The sequence below is a fragment of the Peromyscus californicus genome, unplaced genomic scaffold (assembly GCF_007827085.1).
Source record: "Peromyscus californicus insignis strain IS unplaced genomic scaffold, ASM782708v3 Scaffold_9__1_contigs__length_137607984, whole genome shotgun sequence".
Classification (NCBI taxonomy): Eukaryota; Metazoa; Chordata; class Mammalia; order Rodentia; family Cricetidae; genus Peromyscus; species Peromyscus californicus.
In genome coordinates, this window is record NW_026294617.1 from 56,729,832 (window position 1) to 56,752,382 (window position 22,551).

At 38.3% G+C, this 22,551-nt stretch overlaps 1 protein-coding gene across 3 annotated transcripts in view; it reads left to right on the top strand.

The window, feature by feature from the left end:
- Positions 1–22,551, top strand: part of Fstl5 (follistatin like 5) — a 596,643-nt gene that overhangs the window by 532,119 nt on the left and 41,973 nt on the right. For 2 of the 3 annotated variants that reach the window (XM_052730070.1, XM_052730069.1), the window contains exon 16: positions 15,698–18,260. The exons of the other annotated variant lie outside the window; for it this stretch is intronic. In XM_052730070.1, the coding sequence (XP_052586030.1) occupies positions 15,698–16,400 (703 nt within the window). In that variant the 3' untranslated portion in view covers positions 16,401–18,260. Of the gene's footprint in view, positions 1–15,697; positions 18,261–22,551 lie in introns of those variants that run through there. 3 annotated transcript variants of the gene reach the window in all.

The following is a 22,551-nucleotide window of genomic DNA, read 5'->3' on the forward strand; positions in this document are numbered from 1 at the left end:
AAATGTATTCAACTGACAAATAACAACGTTGATTATGAACATGCACACGGGCACACACGTGCGCTCGTGTACACACACACACACACACACACACACACACACACACACACACACACCCCTACTCACCCCCAACATTTGGGTGTGGATGAAATCTAGATCCACAAGAGTGCTAGCTAATCACTTTAACAGTGCAACACATCAACCATGAAACATTGTCTTTATATATTTGGCTTCTTATTTACAGTAACCAAACCACTAAAAAATGTATATAGTAATAATAAAAATTCTCCTCTTACGTCTCTGAAGGACATGTAAAACTTTTATCTTCAGAGCAATAGTAATTTTTGAATGATCTTTGAGATCAATTATTGAAGAAAGTTTGCCTAAGTATTATAAATTACAAAATGTTCCTTTCAATGTAGGATGTATTTATTTAAAAATCAACATCTGAGTCTAGAGAGATGGCTCTGTATTTAAGGGCACTTACTGCTCTAGAAGAGGAGCCAGGTTCAGTTGATGGCACCCACATTGCACCACACAGTTACCTGTAACTCCAAATCAAGGGAATCTGATGCCTTCTTCTGATCTCTGCGGGCCTCTGCACAAATGTAGTATACATACATATACTAAGGCACACATATATAAAAAGAAAAATAAATAAGTATTAAAATAAAATGTAAATACCTCTGTCAGTTCTACACATTATTATTTTTATAACTTCAGTATGGAGTTTCATTGGTATGTAGTTCATTCCTTCCTCTATTGTTTGATATTTAGATTTGAAAAATCCTTACTGAAGCCATTATTGTAGTGATTATTCATAAATGTGAGCATTTATTGAGGAAAAGAAGTAAGAATAATTATTGCCTTTTTCAAGCAGATACCCATTTCATTTTAGAAGAATATGCTAACTTATTATTCAGAATAAAATGCAAGTCTAAAATGATTCCATTTCTAAAAGTGTTTCTGAGAGCCTCAGTTCCTCCAAATCAACATTGGTTCTCAATCTTAGCATCTTCTACTGCTAATGCCAACAAATTCATGAAATTCTTTGGCATTGACTTAAGTTTACCTAGTTCTTTACAGAATTTGAATATTTATGTTAGAGGCCATGAGTGTCTTTCAGTGGAAGGGAATATCCACTTGTTTACTTAATCACTGTACCTTTCAATTCTTACTAATTAATGATATAGATGAATATTGATCTGTTCCTGTCAAAATTTCTTTCATTCTTTCAGGGTTCTCTGAATATGATTTAATAATATGGCCGAATTCATTAAGCCTTATCAATTGCATTTATACAATTTTGTGTTTGATCCAAGGACATATCACATATCATCATTCTCATTATTTGTCTGTTTTTTTAATTTAATTTAACAATATAATTTAATTATACATAGCCACGAATTCCCTTGTTCTCCCCCCTCCTGCCCTCCTCCCCTTCCCCCCAGCCCACCCCCCATTCCCATCTCCTCCAGGGCAAAGACTCCCTGGAGGATTGAGATCAACCTGGTAGACTCAGTACAGGCAGGTCCAGTCCCCTCCTCCCAGGCTGAGCCAAGCATCCCTGCATAAGCCCCTGGTTTCAAACAGCCAACTCATGCACTGAGCACAGGACCCGGTCCCACTGCCTGGATGCCTCCCAAACAGATCAAGCCAATCAACTGTCTCACCCATTCAGAGGGCCTGATCCAGTTGGGGACCCCTCAGCCATTGGTTCATAGTTCATGTGTTTCCATTCATTTGGCTATTTGTCCCTGTGCTTTATCCAACCTTGGTCTCAACAATTCTCGCTCATATAAACCCTTCTCTTTTTCACCAATTGGACTCCTGGACCTCCACCTGGGGCCTGGCCGTGGATCTCTGCATCCAGTTCCCTCAGTCATTGGATGGGGTTTCTAGCACGACAATTAGGGTATTTGGCCATCCTATCACCACAGTAGGTCAATTCGGGCTGTCTCTCGACCATTGTTTCTTTTATTGTTATCATTATTATTATTATTTCACTCCTATAGATTTCATTTTGTGTAAAAGTGAGGTATACACACATTTTCACATCATGTTAGGCTGATTGTTCAAGATAGTATACATGTAGCCTATATCTTGTCTATAATGTTAAATACCACAGTATGCTTTTAATTTGATACATATGTAGTAAATGTACTTATGAACAATTTATTCCAGTAACATTTTTCATTTAGATAAAATACCTTGATGTACTTCAGATTTTATGAGTGGAGTATTGCATATGTGTATACTTCAGATTTTATCAGTGGAATATAATGTATGTGCATATCTAGATATGTAGTGCATGCATTTTGTATGCATATATTTATATACTTATTATATAAAATTAGTAAATTAATATTTTATAAGGTAAAATGTCATTAAACAGATTTATTCTATTTTTTCTCCTAAAACAAAATTTACCAATTGGTCAATAAAGCACATGGTTCAACATTGTGCATAAATATATGTTTTGAAAAACATGAATATTCTTTTGACTTTATATTTAATTATACCTATTTCAAAGCATAGAATGATTCTTCATTTTTAAAATTTCCCTTTCATTATTTTACATTTTTTTATTTTAATTTCTTTATGTGACTTTGTTCCGATGTCCCTGAAAGATGACTTCCCGCTGCTGTGACCAAAGAAAAGCCTGACAGAAATGTATACTAAATAATGAGATCCCACTGTGTTGCTTCTACTCTTTGCATATTATCTGTGGATTTGTGTATTAGCAAATGTTTCTTCAACTCAAATTCACAGCTCTTCACAAAACACAAATCTGCATGTAACTCTGTCTTCTCAGGCTCTGGCATGTAACAGCTTTATGAATACAGTCCCATGTTACACCACTATCCCATCCCTGTGGCCAGATTTCCATTCCCTACAAGCCATTGTTTTATTTTGCTCTTTTTTATTCTAATTGTAAATTGCACTTTCCTTCTGGGATGCAGGCTAATACAGAATCTCCAGAAGAGTCCTGGCATAATAGAAATGTGATTTAGTAGTCAAAACAGGAATATAGTTTCATCTGCCACTTTGCTTGTCTTTACAGAAGCTCCCAATACCCTTTTAGGAAGTTGAGATTATAATTATAAGCATCCACTGCTGGATGACTAAAGTTTTCCTTGAGGATTTAGGCTATTTACTTCTTTTCCATTTCCTTCATCAGGCTGACATAGGTACCAGACATGGTGTATAGAAAGCACTAGACTAGTTCACATTGTACCTAAATGCCAATTCCAATCAAACCAGGTTCTGTATTTTTTACCACTATTGCTAATTTAAAGTCCTTTTCTTGGACTTCAGCTATACTGCATTTCTAAGGCCTAATGTAGTGGGTTTTCATTGAGGTATGCTGTCTTGGATGTTAATGATAACATGTTTCTACTGTCCTCTATGTATCTAGGTTTGGGATGATTGTGATGGTAAACAAATTTCTTCAATATTTTTTTTCCTAAAAAGTAAAATCTGCCAAATGGTTAGAAAGTTCACATGGTTAAAAACCTGAACACAAATATATGTCATGAAAACATGTGTCTTTTAAACCTGTCTTATTTCACTCTTGCTCTAATTGCTCATGACACCTACTTTGTTTGACTTGATATTTATAGATATCTGTTCTTTGTTCGGTGTGTGTTCTTTTCCTTGGTTTGTTTCTCCATCTGCATCTTAAGAATGTGTGGTGGCTCTGGGTTGCTTGGTAGGGATTGCTTCTGAATTCCTGCCCAGTGTCCTCACAGGGGACTGCCCCAAAGGTATGGATATGGGATACAAGGGGGCAGATCTGAAAGGTGCCAGAGGAAAAAGAAAAACTGGGCTTGCTATGAGGTTTGGTGGAGTTCCTAGGCAGTGGAGTCAGAGAAGAAAGACAGTCCTTACAAGTGGTCTAAAAATGTGAGTTGGGGGTTAAAAATAGAGTGTATGCGGAGCAAGATGGGAGCTGGGGGCCGGCCTCTAAGTCTCAGGAAGAGGCTTGGGGCTCAGGCGGATGGGCGTGGGGGCAGGGCGTGGAGACTGCAGGGCCTGCCAGGGGTCTTGGAGAAGGGGATCCTTCCCGGTGGGGCTAGCAGGGAACCTGCCGGGTGGCCAGAACCTGGGGCCAAGTTGGGCAGGTCTTCCCTGGAGTGGCTGGTGCCCAGGGATGGGGTCTGGGCCAAGGAAGGGTACTCACCAGTTTTCCAAAAGGGAAGTCCGGAGCAAGATGGGAGCTGGGGGCCGGCCTCTAAGTCTCAGGAAGAGGCTTGGGGCTCAGGCGGATGGGCGTGGGGGCAGGGCGTGGAGACTGCAGGGTCTGCCAGGGGTCTTGGAGAAGGGGATCCTTCCCGGTGGGGCTAGCAGGGAACCTGCCCGGTGGCCAGAACCTGGGGCCAAGTTGGGCAGGTCTTCCCTGGAGTGGCTGGTGCCCAGGGATGGGGTCTGGGGCAAGGAAGGGCACTCACCAGTTTTCCAAAAGGGAAGTCCGGAGCAAGATGGGAGCTGGGGGCCGGCCCCTAAGTCTCAGGAAGAGGCTTGGGGCTCAGGCGGATGGGCGTGGGGGCAGGGCGTGGAGACTGCAGGGCCTGCCAGGGGTCTTGGAGAAGGGGATCCTTCCCGGTGGGGCTAGCAGGGAACCTGCCGGGTGGCCAGAACCTGGGGCCAAGTTGGGCAGGTCTTCCCTGGAGTGGCTGGTGCCCAGGGATGGGGTCTGGGGCATCTGGATGCAGAGATCCATGACTAGGCCCTGGGTGGATCTCTGGGAGTCCAATTAACGAGAATGAGGAGGGTTTATATGAGCGAGAATTGTTGAGACCAAGGTTGGATAAAGCACAGGGACAAATAGCCAAATGAATGGAAACACATGAACTATGAACCAATGGCTGAGGGGTCCACACTGGATCAGGCCCCCCGAATGGGTGAGACAGTTGATTGGCTTGATCTGTTTGGGAGGCATCCAGGCAGTGGGACCAGATCTTGTGCTCATTGCATGAGTTGGCTGTTTGAAACCTGGGGCCTATGCAGGATTGTTTGGCTCGGCCTGGGAGGAGGGGACTAGACCTACCTGGACTGAGTCTACCAGGTTGACCTCAGTCTGTGGGGAAGGCTTTGCCCTGGAGGAGATGGGAATGGGGGGGGGGCGTTGGGGGGAAGGTGAGGGGGACGGGAGGGGGGGAGAACAAGGGAATCCGTGACCGATATGTAGAACTGAATTGTATTGCAAAATAAATTAAAATAAATTTAAAAAAAAAAAAAAATGGTCCCGAAGTGGCTAAAAAAAAAAAAAAAAAAAAAAAAAAAAAAAAAAAAAAAATAGAGTGTATGAATTAGTTTGAAGAGCCCTTCTAGGATTCATAGGTCAATATAGCCAGAGAGTTTCCAAGTGTAGAGTGCCTCCAAGTATTGCCCATTTCTACATACAGATATGAAATAGACGATATGATAAGATTATTTTTACAGGAATTCCATATGCTTCATTGAATAAACACATAAAATCTTTCTGGATTACTGTAGACGTTTCTAGTGTTTATCATTCTTGTGATTTTACTTTTATTCATTCAGGATGACTAAACCTTCTGAGTTTCTTTGCAAGTAAACAAAGATGTGTAAATAGATGTAGGCTATTAAATGTCAGCAACTTTGCAACTGACAAGCTGACATATTTACAAATGTAGTAGTGCCCTCTCAATCCCTCTCTCTCTCATTTCTGTAGTAACCCTGTACTTTTAAAGTATCTCTGAATCTCACAGAGATGACTTCCTTTGGAGGGTTGGACTACACATATAGGATTTTCTCAATTCTTTCTTGTTCTGTCATTGATATTTGGATTTAAAATTTTACCTTTCTGCTTAAATTGATATGTAACTCTAATCTTAATCAATATTGTTTATAAATCTTACCTACAGAATAAATCAATGGAACTGTATAGGTAAACTTTTTGTCATATACATTCAAATTTCTTTATAGTGCAAGCATTTAAAATCCTTTGCTTTACTTTTTTTAATGTTGATCCTGTATTTTAATTACATTTTCCCCTTCCATTTCTTTCCTCCAAAGGCTTACATATACACATTTTCACTCTTGTTCAAATTTATGACTTCCTTTTCCATCATTTTTATTGAAAATATATAAATGTTCATTTATCAACTCATACACAAAACATGTCCCATTGAAGACAATGTAGTATATATGTAATATATATATATATATATATATATATATATATATATATATATATATAATTTCCCCAAACTAGCCTGTTATTTCCATACAATGTTCCTTGCATGTCTACGTTCAAGGCTGACCATTTGTCATTAGACAGACAGCCATTGTTCTCTTAGGTGAGGAGGACCTCCTCTTCTACTCCCAGATTTACTCAATTGTGTGTAATACTTTGTGTATGAGTGAGGCCTCATGGACTTCTCCTCATGCAATTTGGCATGTCTGTTTGTGTTCTCCTTGGTCAGCTCATGTTTTAGTGGTCATGTTGGTGAGACATATTTATGGGTATAGTTTCTGATGTTACAAGGAAACATAAACTCACAGCAAAGTCCCTGATCATCTGGCCCTTAAGATAGGTCTGCCTTCTCTTCCACAATGTTTGCTGAGTCTTAGGTGTGATGAATGTTTTATAGATATAGTCATAGGGATTGGACCACCATGACTCCACATTTTGATTGGTTGTGTTTCTCTTCGTATTGAAAATGAGGGATAAAGAGTATATCTATCTGTAGACATAAAGACAGATAGTTATTAGGGATTATTCTGGTTTAGTAAATTAGTGGGTATAGATTCTCCTCCAATAACCATGATTTCACTAACACTGAGTATTTAGCTACCTTTCTTATACCAGGTATAGTATTACCTTTGTTGAGGGGGTCTTAAATCCAAATAGAGAGCAGTTGGTTACTACCAAGGTATGTGTGACACTACTGCCCCTGTAAGATTATCTAATGAAGCTGGTCATAAGTGCCATAGCTAGGTAGGACAATAGTTTGCCTCCATCTTTTGGAGGCTTGCATGGTGTCTTCTGGTACCATGAAGCAAGTCCTCAGAGAGCAGAAATGCAGATCAGTTCCAGTTCAAGGGCCACTGGGTCCTGTTTCTGAAGTGCAATAAGAGCTTACCATTTACCTCAGGAGAGTAACCAAGGTGAATAACAATAAGATGCATGTTTGGGGAGTCTCTTAGACATCTTTAACCAAAAGCCCTAAAGAAGGCTTCTCATGTCTTGTATTGGAGTTTTTGTTAGTTGGTCTTTGGCTCTTGGAGGAAGAGTCGTCAGCCCAGACAAGAAAAGTCCATCGAGACTACATTATATATTTGTATGAAAAATTACATGTTCCATACATTTTTTTTAGGTGAGTAGTTAATGATGTGATTCCTTTTGGGGTTTTTTTTTCTGTGATAAAATTTCTAGTATAAGGAATAAACTTCAATTTGCTCTTGCCTTCTTGTTTTCTGTTATCATTCATGTATCCATGAATGATCTCTTTCTGTTCTCTTAGTACATGTCTGCCATGTCCTCTTGTGTTCATTAATCAACTTGTACACAAAACATGTCCCATTGAAGACAATGTACTAAGATTGCTAATGTGATTTACAATCACAATCTCACCCAGTCTTCTAAAACATCATCTTAAGGTTTGTCAATTTTATGTTCCAAGCTCTTAACAAATTAGAAAAAGGTAAAGGTTTTTAATCCTTGAAAAACAGTCTATAGTATATATGACATGCATAGAATTCTTAATGCTGATTTTCACATAGGTTCAAGTTACGTACTAAAATTCAAGAAACGTATACTCTAAATGTAGTATAATTAAATTACGCATTTATCTTTTAATGTCCTTTGGATGAACCAGATTGCCAACATATCAGTATAACAGCACCAGAGAACAAAGAATAGGAGATTTAGTGTTTAGAAAGATGTTCTACTTCTTTTTAAAGAAAAGAATATCAAAATAAAAATTAAAGAGGAAAAGTGCAATCTATCCTATGAAATTTCAGTAATATACACACTAATATATGATGGGTGGGACGACATTGTTCAGTTTAATATTTTTTTTTAGCTTTTTAGCCTATATTTCAAAACCAGAAAACTTCTGAGTGTCATCATTTCACTAAAGTATCATATTGCTTTGAATTTGTTCTTGTTTTAGTATAAAACATTAGTAAATGTGGCAATTCTAGTTCTTGGTATCACTCCCCAAAATGTGAACATGGTCATATCTAATACAGCTTTTACTCATTTCTGTGAAATTTAGATACAGTCTAAATCTAGTGTTTAGACAGGAATAGAATTTATGTTTTTCTTACATGGGCCAGTCTAAGATAATAGAAAGCATTAAGAGAAAGTAATTCCTAACTAGTGAATGGTGGCTTGCGTCACATACATCGCTTTTGTCTACAGAAACTGTCAGTGGTGAAAACGAGAAGACATCTTTGCAGTGGCAAAGTGTGGTGCCCCACAGGGTGAAATGTGGTTTACTTTTGTCTGCTTATTATATGGAATAAGACTTGGCCATCTCTCTCCTTTATGTATTTAGCATTTCTTCCCTTCCAGTCTAAAAAATATTCATAGTCTGATTAAGAAAGCTTGATGCAAATATTTCTATATATCCTCATTTAGGAGATGTGTACCACATAATCATATGTTTTGGATAAAGGATTAACCACAGACATGTCCATAAAAATATTTCCTATTGAAATTCTTTTGCTATGGAATTTTATTTAAAGGACTATGTATTCAATAACTGAAATCTTTGACAAGCGTTTGGCAATTCTCTTTCTGGGGGTGTTAATTAAAGGCACATGATTTTCAGGAGAGGACATGGTGCCTGTCATTGCATAAATACATTCAGGCTCCACTTGCTGATTTATATTTCTGCCCAACAGTTTGTGTGGACATATTGGTGCTAAGGTCTGTAGAAGTTCAGGGAAGCTCAAGTCAGAAGGAAGGAGTGACTTTTTGTGAATCCTTAGCTTCTGATAACGATTTTAAACCTATATGGTTAAACATTAAAAATAAGCAATATGGACAATAGTTTTGTTGGGAAGTTCTAAGAACTCTGTGAATAGAAGTTCTTCATGAAGATCAAGGAAATCATTGTTAATCTTCAAATCTTACAGGTGGTTATTTCATTCCCACATTGGGGTGCATCTGCCACCATGTGAGAACAATGCTCTTAGCACACACGATGGGAACTTTTAATGAATACTAATAGATATCACATAACTTCTTTCTCAGTATATCAGGGAATGTATCTCAGGGCTTAAACAAATCTGGACTACTTGGAAGCTGCTATGGGATGGCAGTGACTGGAGACAGTTTTGAGACACTTTCAGTGAACTGATGCATTTGGAGGTGGTATGAGAAAAGGGCAAGGAGGGAAGCATTGGTGTGGCACTTCAGTATGTGCTCTTGGCCCTGTGGAATCTTCAGTTGTTACTCTGGCAGGCTTCACAAGGACTCAGCCATTCTTCTCTCTGCACAACTGCTGTTCCCACTGTAGCCAGCACACTGTAGTTTCCTTGCAATGATCCTAGATTACCATGAGATGACACTGACTGCTCCTCTCTTTTCTTAGATACCTTGATCCTAACACCAACTAGAACAATATCTGTTATTAGCAATAAAAGAAAAAAAAAACCTCATAAGTAACACAAGCATCTACTTCTGATGCTAATATTTGTGCATCACCTAGTTCACCATGGCCAGTAGGCCATCTCTTCAATAAGTGTTGAGGCAGAATCTCTGAAGATGGTTCAGTGACAGTCTGGCCCGGCAGAGGCACGTATCATCATCCTAGCTAGTTCAGAGGCTGTCAGAATGATTATTTGTATGAAGAAGTCAGAGATCCCACTGAACAACTTAATGAGACACTGTATTGAATATAAAGAAAAAGTGGAATGAATGATTTACTCCTTCATAGTGTGATAAATTTAGAGGCCAGGTGAGGTATAAACTGAGTATTCATCCTATAGATATAAATGAGAGTAAAATAAAAATGCACACAGGGTTCCCATTGTCACCCTGATCTCTCAAGTATGGAACAACATATCTGTATTATTAGTCCTTTTTTTATTGGTATAACAAAATACCTAAGGTAGCCCATTTTATAAATAAAGTAAGTTTATTTAACTCATGGTTTTGGAAGCTGAAAGCTCAGCATGGAGCAGTCTTAACAGTCTGTCTTTGGGGTACCAAACATTTCAATACAATCAAGGTAGGAGGAAGGTTTCAAGATTGAATATCAGAACAGGATGCCAAGAGGCTGAGAATTCCACAATTCCTTCTGAGGACACAGTCTCTACTCCTTAAGTCTTCCACCCTGTGTACACTTCAAACTGAGACCCAAGCTTCCCATCATGTGCTCTTGGGGAACAATGGCATCTGATCCAGAAGATTGGGTGGCACAGTGGAGATGGTAGCTGTAACGGAAAGTAGATTCCAAGTGTGTTTTTGCTTTGCACGTCATGGCTTGTGATATTTTGTCACAAATGAATCATGCATGTATCTGCAACATTGAGATTGAAGGGAAATTGTCAAAAGGAATAGGACTAATGATGAGAGGGTAGAAAGTGAAAGGTTGGAGGTGTGAGTGTGGGGAAATGTGCTTTGCATAGTTGTGCAGTTGCATCTAAGGGTTCTTGTACAACACAGTGCAACATACAATATGCATATATGATGAATATTAAAATTGAAAAAATGACAAAAAAACATAACAATAACAAAAACAAACCTTTATTTACTGGTAAGTAGGAAATAGATACACAAAGCATAAAGTTACAGAACAAATGTAGTATATGCAATTCCTGCAGGAAAACACTCTCCTTAAGCTTGCAAGGCTGCTGGTTTTGTGTTTGCCAATATACACACTTCTCCCTTCCTCAAAGTATGCTGATGCTGTGTCCTCTTCCTGCCGATGCAGAAATTGAAACTTATGGAAGTAAGGACTCTACAGAAGATCATGTTTCCACAAGGTCTATTACAGTGAAAACTGTGTCAGGAAACTAAGTCAGGCTAGAAAGAAGACACTACTTCACTGCAGCCAGCAGGACTCCAGGACACAGCAGAACATAAAGAAAATCACTAAAGTGAGGACTTTTCTTTACAACTTCCAAATTAACTCTATTGACTAGACACTCTGCAAAACAAACAAGCAAACAAATAAAGAAGAAACAGAACTCACTACACCAAATCTAACCACCCTACATAGGCCCATACAGGTTAAATAAAAATAATTTCCAGTCAAAATATGAGTTTGAGAGCAATCCAATGCTGTTTGCTCAAAACTTCTATGCTAATATTTTTACAAATGCTAGACAAACCAGAACTGTGCATTTTATGAAGATAATAAGCACGCATGAGTTTCATAAGTATTAATGACAGCCTAATGAACAGTGGAGCCTTCTGAATACCAAGCTGTTTTGAGAAAAGACTTTTATTTTGAAACATCACTTCTAGCCAATAAAGTAATGGTGGGAACTGAAGGCACTCTCCTGCATCTGCTTATGGGCTCAGTACTCAATCCTGAAGCACAGTATGGGGCTAAAATAAGTACCATTTTATCATCATTTTTGGGGCTCCTGCATTTTAAAATGGAAGTTTTTTAAGTTATAGAAAAGAAGCCAAGATATATCTCAGAAAATGTGGGTGTATCCATCACAAACACAGTTGAAGGAGTTCAGGTGAACAGAGAGCTTGGCTCATTCTTTCTCATTAGCAAGTACAACCCATTGCCCAAAGGGGCTAGAGTACTCAACATTACTGGAAAAGCTTAAATGCCAAGACTTGGTTGGAATATTGCTTTCATTAAATGGGCCCAATATTGCTTTTCCTCTGAGCTCATGTACAATTTATATCTGAAAAGAATATCTGCCATTAGAACTCATAATCTCATTAATGCTATACTTCTATACCAATGTATTCATAATAATTATTCATTAATGGAAAGACAACATGTTTTATTTGACAGTGGGTTGGAGTAGTTTATTAAGACAAATTTGAACATGGATAGCAAAACCTAAGATTTTATAATTTTGATTCTGAGTTATGAAAATATATGAATCATCTAGCTTTTAAAGGATTTTTTGTTTTATATTATTTAGAAAAGAATTGGTACAATATACTTCCGTATTAGAGATTATTAAGAATACTGAGAAGTCTGTTAATGTGAATGTTCCTTCAAATGTTCAGGACTAACATTTTATCTTCTATGGATATGGCATGAGTTGTTTATTCAAAGACCAAAGATACAGTTTTAAGGTACAGGGGAATAATGAATCCAGAAAAAAATCAGAAACAGTGACTATCATTCAGAAATACAATAGAAATACTGTTTTCAATTATATTACCTCAAGTACACAGAGATGATAATAGTTATTAAGTCAGAATCAGTAAGAAGACTAAGCATTAATCACTAACAATGTTTCAAATTTTTATTATCTTAAAATTTCTAGCCTTATTAAAATCAGGAAGACTTGATCTTCAATATGTCTGCAATACCTTCTCCAATAAATATTTAGAAAGCTCTTGAAAGGATTTTCTGTACATTTAAGTCTTTAATATAAAACTTAAAACTATATGAAATATAAGAAATGTAGAAACAGTCACAATTTTATGAAATACTTAGTAAACTTCTGTACTAAACCATTACTTCTCTTACATAATCATACATACTGCTGATTTCTAAAATTTTTATTATAGTAAACCTTTATACTTCTTAATATGAATGCCCTGATAAGAAGATACAGCTGGAATTAATTTTGTATTGTATGTGGAAATAATTTTATTTATGTAGATAAAATCCCCATGATTATTACTATACATAAAATAAACTTCATGTGGCATAGCTGATTATCTTTACAATTATTTTTGATTTATATAACTACTTAATTTCCCCCCTCTCTCATGGTTCCTATCCCTCCCACATTTGTTTCCCATCCCAATAAATCTTCCCAAATTCACAGCCTTTTCATTAATCATTGTTGTTACATATGTGTGTGGGTGTATAAAAAACAAACATAACAAATAAACACAAATACAAATACAAACTACTGAGTTCAATAAGTCTCTCTCTTTCTCTCTCTCTCTCCATATATATATATATATATATATATATATATATATATATATATATATATATACATACATACACAGGACTGATCACTTGGTATTGCATAATCAGTCAGGGTGCTTATCCTTGGGGAAGACTCACTGTTCCTTTCTCAACACTTGTTAATTGCTTGTAGATCTTTTTCTAGTGGCGGGGCCCAGTGAGATTTTTTCCATGTGTGCTGGGATGTCATTTAGTGATGGAGTGGTCTTCAGGTTGTTGTTTGTTTGCAGTCATGCTGTTAAGATTTCATGGGGGTAGCTTTCCTATCATAACTAGAGGCCAGAAACTCACAGCAGACTTCCTGGTCCTATGGCTCTAACAAACTTCCTTCTCCCCTTCCTCTGGGATGCTCTTTGAGTCTTAGATGTGAAAGTTGTGTTGTAGGGAGAGGACACCCTAAAGTCAATTGTTCTCTGCAATTTTACTAGACCCTTTCTGTAATGATACCCTTCATCTTCACAAAGAAGGTTATTTGATGAGAAGCGAGATCTCTACTTATCTATGGGTATAAATCTTTCTAATGCAGTTAGGAATTACACTGGTTTAGGAAAGGGGTTATGCTCTAATATCTATGATCTCACTAGCTACAGGTCTTTTGCTAGGTATAAAATAAATGTGTGATGTTTTTCCTCCTGTGAAGTAGCCCTTAAGCCCACTTAGACCTCTTCTGGTTACCATAGGATAGAGTTGCCCCTATTGCACTTCTAAGGATATATTGCTATGTTGGTCATTGCTGTGTTGGTCATTGCTGTGTGTCATAGACACCATAGATGAATAGGACAATTCATTGCTTTCCTTTCTTGGTATCCTGCCCATCAATTTCCATTTCTATGAAGGCTAGACATTAGTGACACATTTCTTTCAATGTCTGAGAGCAACCAAGTGCTATAGCAATAAGCTATATTGTTTTAGTGTCCTTTTGGACTCTCCTGACCAAAAACTTGATACCTGGTACTAAGGTTTTGTTAAATAGTCTATGATTCTTGCGAAAAATATCATCATTCCAAGTGACATTATTGGTGAAATTATTAAGGCCACTCCACGTGGTTAAAAGGGAGATTTGTTTAATGGTGTAACTTACAGATGAAGGGATAGGTAGGTGGCAGGTTCTGGGAAAGACACAGCGCAGTCCAGCAGTGTTCTCTGGAGAGCTCTCCTTGGTCTACCTCTAGCGTCCATGGTCCAAACAGGAAGAGAGTAATAGATAGATTAGGTAGATTAATAGAAATGGGCTAAATATAAGAGTAAGAGCTAGACAATGATAGGCCTGAGCTAATGGCCAAGCAGTTTAAATAATGTAAGAGTCTGTGTGTTTATTTTATAAGTGGGCTCCAGGACTGGCAGGACTTGGCAGACGCTGGAGAGAAATTCTCCAGCTACATGACATAATTTCATTTTAAAACTATGTATGTATATATCCATATAAATGTGTATTTTATGAAATTTTAGGTAAATATGAAATAATTATTCCCCATGTCTTTTAAAAAAACATTCTAATTGTGGTTTTTCCATCCTCTCTTCTTCTGTATTGTCCTGTCTTCTCATTTTTCTCATTGTCCTCTTTGTCTGTCCTATATTGTTTTATTTCATCTTAATGCAATACAAGTTTCTATTTTCCTCTTATGTGAACAGAGAACAATATTTCTCTGGCCTTTAATTCATGAGGCTTTAGAACTATCAGGATTTTTTACCACCAATATTACTCATAGCAAAAACTGAATGCTAACTCTTAGACTATAATTTTGTTTAATAGATGCTCTCTCTGTGGAGGCCCAAAATACTCTGGGTCAAAGAATCTGATCTTGCTTTACCCAGCAGGGCTACAAAATGGATGATTTGGTCACAGAAGTGTTTACCAGTCATTTGGAAGAGTCTACACTTGGCTGTATGGTGTGCTTTGATCTTGCAAGGTGGAGGTCTTTTGCCTTTTCCCTTGAAGTATTCTGAAAAGCCCTTATCAATAAGGAACAAGGGGGTTGGGTATTGACCCAGCCCTCCCAAACCTTTCCTGTGTTTCTATCTTTCTTCTCATTGGCTAGGTCTCTCTTTCTAGCTATCATTTCTTCATTCTTCTCTCCTCCACCTAAGAACCCTTCAAAAGATGGGAGATGGACTCCCACATTTCTCTCCTCTCTCTCTCTCTCTCTCTCTCTCTCTCTCTCTCTCTCTCTCTCTCTCTCTCTCTCTCTTCCTGTCTCTTGGACCTCCTTCCCTTTCAAACTTGTTATCCTTAGTATTAGTCAACCAGTTTTATATAGTATCATCTTTAGAAACATAAAGGCAACATTTCATTATCTCTCCATGTTAAAAGTAAACTTGGTTGTTTACATTAACTAGACCTATTACTTTAAATTATATTCCTCTTTTCAGCAGGATGTACAATTATTTGGATGTAAAGAGAGATTAAATAACTTTAAGAAAGCATTGGAACAGGACGCACCAATACTAATTCTAAAATTACTGGTACAAAGTATATTTTCCCCGCAATAATCCAGGACCTACCTTGGGATAGATCTTGTTTCTGTCCATGATCTTCATCACTGGGTAACAACTCTATAGTTTCCTTTCTAACTTTGGTTTTATCTCTTCAGGTTTGGATTTATTCTTCATAAAGATGAAACAGCACTACATAAAATTGATCTTGAAACCATGTCCTACATCAAAACAATTAACCTGAAAGACTCAAAGTGCATTCCTCTATCCTTGGCATACACTCATCTGGGAGGATACTACTTCATTAGCTGTAAGCCTGACATCACTGGAGCCCTTCCACCACAGCTTGTGGTGGACAGTGTGACTGACTCAGTCATTGGCTTCAATAGTGATGTGACTGGCACCCCTTACATCTCTCCAGATGGACACTATCTTGTCAGCGTTAACGATGTGAAAGGCCTTGTGAGAGTCCAGTTTATCACCATTAGAGGAGAAATCCTGGATACATTTGACATCCATACCAACCTGCACATATCTGACCTGGCCTTCCAGCCATCCTTCACAGAAGCCCACCAGTACAACATCTATGGCAGCTCAAGCCAACAAACAGATGTGCTCTTTGTGGAGCTCTCCTCTGGGAAGGTCAAGATGATCAAAAGCCTCAAAGACCCTCTCAAGACAGAAGACTGGCCCTGGAGTCAGAAGAACAGGCACATCCAAGGCAGTGGCCTGTTTGGACAGTATCTGATGACACCCTCCAAGGATTCTCTCTTCATTCTGGATGGTCGCCTTAATAAGTTAAACTGTGAAATCACCGAAGTTCAGAAAGGAAATACTGTTGTTTGGGTTGGAGATGCCTAAGGAGCCCTGTTACCTAATTATGGAGAAATAATTTTACAATACATTGCACTTGGTCCTTATTTAAATTACAGCTTAACTTTTCCAAGTTTATATCCTAGTCAGAACCTCCTTTGTTTGTCTAAATAAGCTAGATTTTTTTTACAATAATATTGGCAGATTAGAAATATTTCACACAATACTTAATTAGCAATTACAACACTCACAAAAATCAAACATGTAACTATATTTTAAACCAATAAAATGAGATTTAAAATTCTTTTAAAAAAGTAAACTGCAGGGAATTTCAGATGACCTAAGCATCATATCATTTTTTAAGGCATTTTATTTTTCTCTGTCCTTTTGCTATGCTTAAATCTGAAATATAAGGTCTTGTGGAAACCTTAAAATTCTTAATTCAAAATACTCTGTCCCGTCCACTGTTTATAATCTTTTGTGCCTTGAAGGAAATGTCATAGGAGAAAAAGGAAGGCTAAACTCTGCATATTGGACAACCTCATAGCTATGAATCTACTGTTATTAAGAGATGTTTATATCTTGCACCAAATCCTGCCTTCAGGCATTTGTTTGACCTTCAATGAAATGTCATGTGAAGGCATAATTTGGCCTTAGGCCATAGACAGATGAGAAACTATCCAGAATTCACTGTACAATGTGCATTTTGCTATAGAAAATGGACAGGAAGGGAGAAAAATATGTATGGTAAAACCTTTTGCAGTGTATTGTGCATACATTTTACTTTCATTCACTAGAGTGCATTATGTTATCAGTGCAAGTTTATCTGGGAATTCAACTGCTTACAGAAGATTGCGTTCTTTATTATCAGGATTGACCCTTTTATGTAGCCTAGCGTTGCATAAGTCAGGAACTTTCTCAGTTCTAGGAAAGGAACATTACTGTGTCTGCACAGAACGGACTGCTGGTAGACAGACAGACAGTGAGACAGAACGGACTGCTGATAGACAGACAGACAGTGAGACAGAATGAAAACCACTCTCTGCAGTACAGTTGCCTCCAGCATTCCCTTGGTTGGTCCAAATAAGATGGATGCTTTTTAACAGAAAGAGGATGAGAGGAGGTCACAGTGGAGAGTGGAGGTAAACTTCTCCATTGCTTCTGCTATTCAGATATATCTAGCAAAGAAGCCCATCCTTCATCATTTTTTCCAAAATGACTTCTACTCCTTCATAACCTAAAGTACCTTCTCTCTAAATGTGTGCTCTAGCTGTGACCCAACTGAGTCTCTTGAGATATTGTAGAGAAGTAAAACTTACTGCCTTTTTCCTCTTTAATAAAGGAGAAAATAGAAGACCAGTAGAAATAGATTAATACCAGCAAGTTGGGTTATTAGAAAAGGAGAAAACTATCCCCGTTTAAGGAAATAGGAATGGTTTGAGAAACTTTTCTACTTATTTTTCTTCTTATTGTTGCTAAAACTCCTAATGAGCTGATGAAATAATGTCCATTTGCTGAAGGTAATCCAATAAAATCTTTTTTTAAATACAAATTTTCCTCAAGCTTAAATTGTGTAAAACTGCGTAGAAACCTGGGATTTTATAGTGTGCACTCTCTTGTGTGTATATAGCACCCTGGGCTGTGTGATAATAGATTTCTTCTTAGCTTAAGGGAACATTAAGGGAGATAGATTTAATAAGCAACAAAATTCAGCTTATGTTTTTACTGAATGAGTCTGTTTTACTCTTTCTAACTTCCTCCCCTGTGAACATGAATCATGCAATGTCTTTGTGTTAATGATTTGGTGTAAGTCTGTCCTGTACATGTACATCCTTCTTTAGAAGCTTATACCATGTGGATGCTGTCTGTAGTCATTGCTTGATAAAAGAATAAACCTCTTATGTTTTATTGCTTGTGTGCTCAGAAATTCTTTGGTGTGTGTGACATTGTATGCTTCACTAGGCTTCATATATAATTTGGTGCACTATATTATTATAAAAAATGATGGTGAAGGAGCACATGGAAGAAAGATAAAGGGAGCCCTATCAAAGAAAGTTTCCGTTCATCTTTTCATAAAATATATCAACCTTAACTGTATCCCTTTGTTATGGGGAGCCCACCAGAGAAGACCACTCAGACACAGTTTATACCCAAACAAAAGTCTTTATTCCAGCTGGTTGGGACTACACTCAGGTATTATGGACCCAGGTGTAGGCCCGAGTGTTCAGAGCAAGGGAATTTTAAAGGCAAAATTCTATATCCTATTATCTTGCTCTATAGCTTCAGGGTGAGGTTTTGTGCAAACAAGCAGTTTAATAGACAATAAGATAACCAGTTACCTGGATGGGGATATTCGAATGCATAGGCAGTTTAACAGAAGTCAAGATAAACTACTTGAGGTGTCTTGACCTCAAGTCCCAGGATAGAGTTGGGGAAGTGAAATTCTAGTCAACCTAAAAGGGCCTCAACAGGAATACCAGATGGAGGGAACTTTGTACTGTCTTTCTCTGTGACTATTTAGTGTTTGTTCCAAAACCTGTTCCTGCTGTGGGATGTTCTGTACGTCAAATGTGTTGCTGATTGGTCAATAAATAAAACACTGATTGGCCATTGGCTAGGCAGGAAGTATAGGCGGGACAAGGAGGAGAATAAAGCTGGGAAGTGGAAGGCTGAGTCAGAGAGACACTGCCAGCCACCACGATGAGAAGCAGCATGTGATGATGCCGGTAAGCCACGAGCTACATGGCAAGGTATAGATTTATAGAAATGGATTAATTTAAGCTGTAAGAACAGTTAGCAAGAAGACTGCCACGGCCATACAGTTTGTAACCAATATAAGTCTCTGTGTTTACTTGGTCGGGTCTGAGCGGCTGTGGGACTGGCAGGTGATAGAGATTTGTCCTGACTGTGGGCCAGGCAGGAAAACTCTAGCTACATGTTCCTGTGATGTTTGTTTCTTCGAAATATCTCATACAATAAGGAATTATGTCAGAACAAGTCCCCAAAAACAAACTCAAAATCAATGCTTTTTTGCTTGTATCTATATATGTTAAATGCACAAAAAAAGCTCTATTTTGTTTTCATTGTTGAAGAAACCAGGGCCTTAGCTTTGTTAAGCTAATGCTCTCTTACTGAGCCGTGCTCTCTATCTGTACCACATTTTTAAAACGCAGAACAGTTAAAATACAGACTTGTAAACCTAGCAAAAAGCTAACATTGTATTTATGTTGCAATTATTTTGATGTTGACACTTCCTTCTTCAAAGACAGAGCAGAGATATCTGACAAGACATCAGCATCACTCTGCACTTAGTGACTAAAGATGTATTGCAAATAGCCGTCTCAACAGCACTGTGCAGAATCTGAAGGTGAAAGAAAAGCAAGATATTCAGGAGAAACATGACTCACAGAGAGGCTGCAACTTCAGTGAGTGGAAGTCAGTAGAAGAAAAAAGGAAGTTAGAGCTATGAAGAGTAAAATGATCAACAGAGGGGAAAGGGGGAACAGCACAGGAAGGCCTCTGAGCAAAGCTAGCCACAGGAAGTAGACAATTATTGGAAAAGAAACTTAGCTAAAGGAAAAGGGGTCTTATGGCCAGGTTCTGAGATAGAAGCACAGACTGAAAGCCCTTTAAATACTGGGCTATGGATACTAGATGTAAAGCAAAGGATAACCAGACTACATCCCATGGCTCCAGAGAAGCTAGCTAACAAGAAGGACCCTAAGAAGGATGCATGGATCACCCTGGGAAGGGGAAATAGATGAGATCTCCATGAGTAAACTGGGTGTGAGGAGGAGAAACAGAGGGTAGGGGTTGGGAGATGAGAACATAAGGGAATGGGATAACCAAGCTAAAACAAGACAGAGTGGGAAAGCAATGTGACATCATGGAAATCGGGAGAAACCAGGTGCTAGGGAAATTCCCAGGGATGAACAAGGATGGCCCTGGCTTAGACTACTGGCAATAGTGGAGAGGGTGCCTGAACTGGCTTACCTTAATAATCTGCTCAGTGAATACCCTAACTGTCATCATAGAACCTTCATCTGGTAACTGATGGAAACAGATGCAGAGATCCACAGCCAAGCACCAGGCTGAACTCTGGGAGTCTAGCTGAAGACAGAGGAGAGAGATTCTATGAGCAAGGTGCATCAAGATCATGATGGGGAAATCTACAGAGACAACTGAACCAAGATAGTGGGAACTCATGAACTTTAGACTGACGGTTGTGGAGCCTGCATGGGACTGGACTAGGCCCTCTGGATAAGCGAGACAGTTGTATGGCTTGATCTACTTAAGAGGTCCCCTGGCAGTATGTTCAGGATCCATCCCTGGTGCATGAACTGGCTTTTTGGAGCCCACTACGTATGGGGGACACTTTGCGCAGCCTTGATGTAGGAGGAAGGGCTTAGTCCTGCCTCTACTGAATGTACCAGGCTCTGCTGACTCCCCATGGGAGGTCTTATCTTGTGGGAGGAAGGAATGTAGGATGGGATGGGGGAGGATACTGGGGGGCGGGAGGAGGGAAGAGGGGCATCTGTGGTTTTTATGTAAAATGAATAAAAAAATTAAAAATAAAATAAAGATTGGACTATGGCAGAAACCAGCAATATTTTCAGGGCTGGATTATGGCTAAGTTTGTAAAGAACTTGCCAAATAGACCATTCAGGGTATTCTAATTACTGCTCTACAGAGAAGTTCTTTCTCAAATGTGTATGTCTGGATGGTGCCAGGGGAAAGAGAGCTTAGTGTGACCTCTGGCCTCTATGTGTAGTGGTATCCATAAAAATATGAACACAAACAATAACAATAGTATAAGCAGAAAGAAATCCTAGTGAAAGCAACATTTAAAAACTTTGTTTTAATAGAATAAAATTCAATTAAAGAAAGAAAATAGAAGATAGATATCAATTTTTAAGAATGTGAGCTTTTCGTCTTTAATATATAAAATGATACATTTGAAATATACACTTAATTAAGCATTATTAAAGAATCATATCTGACATGGTAGCTTAATTAACATGGCTCATAGAAAGGGACAGATATGATAGACCTTGCATGGCATATCATCAAGGCAACGACAAAATGTGTGAGGGAGAAGCAGATTTAGGGAGAGAGAATGTGGAGTCAGATGAAAGAGAAACTGAATCAAAGAGAACAATGGTACACCAAGAGAAGTGAAGGTCTGTACAGCAAACCTGTGCTATTTCCAAGATCATCCCTGCCTTCTTAATTAAATCTGTGTATGTGTGAGGCTGACAAACTATAAAAACATGACATTCAGTTCAGAATTGTATCACCTGCCAGATGCACCTTCAGACCTCTTTTAGAGACTTTTCTTCTAAGGAATAAATTAATTAAATTGAATTTTATATTCACTAAGTTTTTTCAGGGTAAAACAATGGGTTTAACTGCATCTGAAAGGTTATATTATGTAAGTTTATAAAATCAGAAAAAAATTAAGAACAATTTTACTGTTCACAAACACTAATTTATCAGAGAATAATATAAAAAACCCAGTGTCACAGCTTCAGGAGCTCACACAAGGCTAATGTCACCTATCAGTATTTTTGTTTTTCATTAGTAATTGCGGGAAGGGTAAGAGGAATGTCACACTTCTCGAAAGTCTGATTTAATGTTTCCTCCAACCATAATCTCTGCTGATAAATTTCATGGTGAGATATAATCTGAAACTGATATTACAGAAATCCTCCTGTTAAGTCACGGTGAATGTTCCCCTCTTCCTGGAGGACTAAATTCTATAACTGTCATAATGCATCAGAGGTAGAAGGCTTCGGGAGAGCTAACACCATTGCCAGCCAGGATCCTTCGGAACTTCCAGCTTTAGTCACCACCAACCAAGTAAATCCAGATCCTCCATGAGAATGCAGAAAAGATTTTGGGATGATCTTGAATAAAGAAAAGTTAGGTATGGGTATTATTTACACAGACTTAGGGCAGGATAACCCCCTAAGGCATGAGTGTGGACCTCTCTGGAGAATGGCACTTAAGAGTCTTTATAATGACTCTATGGTGTAGAGATGTGGACCAGCCATTCAAGGCTTGGCTCTCAACCAAAACTATGATGGGTGTGTAAACGATGCTGTGCTTGCCAGGTTACCTCCCTCAAGGGATGGAATTTGCAACACAGCTGAAAGAACAATCAGAGCAGGAAATTTCAGGAAATCAGAAGTTAAAAACA